At 36.8% G+C, this 601-nt stretch overlaps 1 protein-coding gene across 1 annotated transcript in view; it reads left to right on the top strand.

Moving 5' to 3' along the window:
- Positions 1-601, top strand: part of SEL1L (SEL1L ERAD E3 ligase adaptor subunit) — a 50,452-nt gene that overhangs the window by 38,228 nt on the left and 11,623 nt on the right. Inside the window, exon 17 of the mRNA XM_006778887.2 lies at positions 3-77. Within this exon, the coding sequence (XP_006778950.1) occupies positions 3-77 (75 nt within the window). The remainder of the gene's footprint in view (positions 1-2; positions 78-601) is intronic.

Here is a 601-nt window from a genome sequence, read left to right as displayed (position 1 = left end):
AGGAGAAGCCACCATTGTAGGTGAGAATGAAACCTACCCCAGAGCTTTGCTCCACTGGAACAGGGCTGCCTCGCAAGGTGAGTGGTTGGTTCATCTTAAAGGATAAGAGTTTCACCCAGGAACCTCTCTTTATTTTGTTTTGTTTTTTTTTTTTTTTTGGGGGGGGGGGTGTTAAATCTCCCATAAGTATTAAGTCCTGTCATTCATCGCCTTAAAATTAAGCAGAGATACTATTGCTTAACTTGTTAGCATCGTGATTGGTATTTATTCTTAAAATGGAAATTCTAGTCCCAGGGCTTCTAAACTGAATTGCAAGGCATTTGTACTAGACGTTTAAGTCATGCTATGGTTTTCTCTCTGGTGTTTAGTTTGAAACCTGTATATTGTGTAAATGAAAATTAAATAGAATATTAGTCCAAACCCCAAAAGATTTTAACCTTTCTCCAGTTTTCCATTTGACTGTTTTTTTCTCTCACAAACTACTCTCCATGTTGTGTGCCTACCATCCCTTCTTCAAGCATAAACAAGGGTCCAGTTAAACGATTTTAAAATGTAAATGACAACATAGAATAGAGCATGATCATTTAAAGAATATTATTGG

This window comes from Myotis davidii, unplaced genomic scaffold (genome assembly GCF_000327345.1).
Source record: "Myotis davidii unplaced genomic scaffold, ASM32734v1 scaffold309, whole genome shotgun sequence".
In the NCBI taxonomy this organism is placed as follows: Eukaryota; Metazoa; Chordata; class Mammalia; order Chiroptera; family Vespertilionidae; genus Myotis; species Myotis davidii.
Note: the sequence above shows the minus strand (reverse complement) of the source record. Positions and strands in the feature narration are given on the sequence as shown.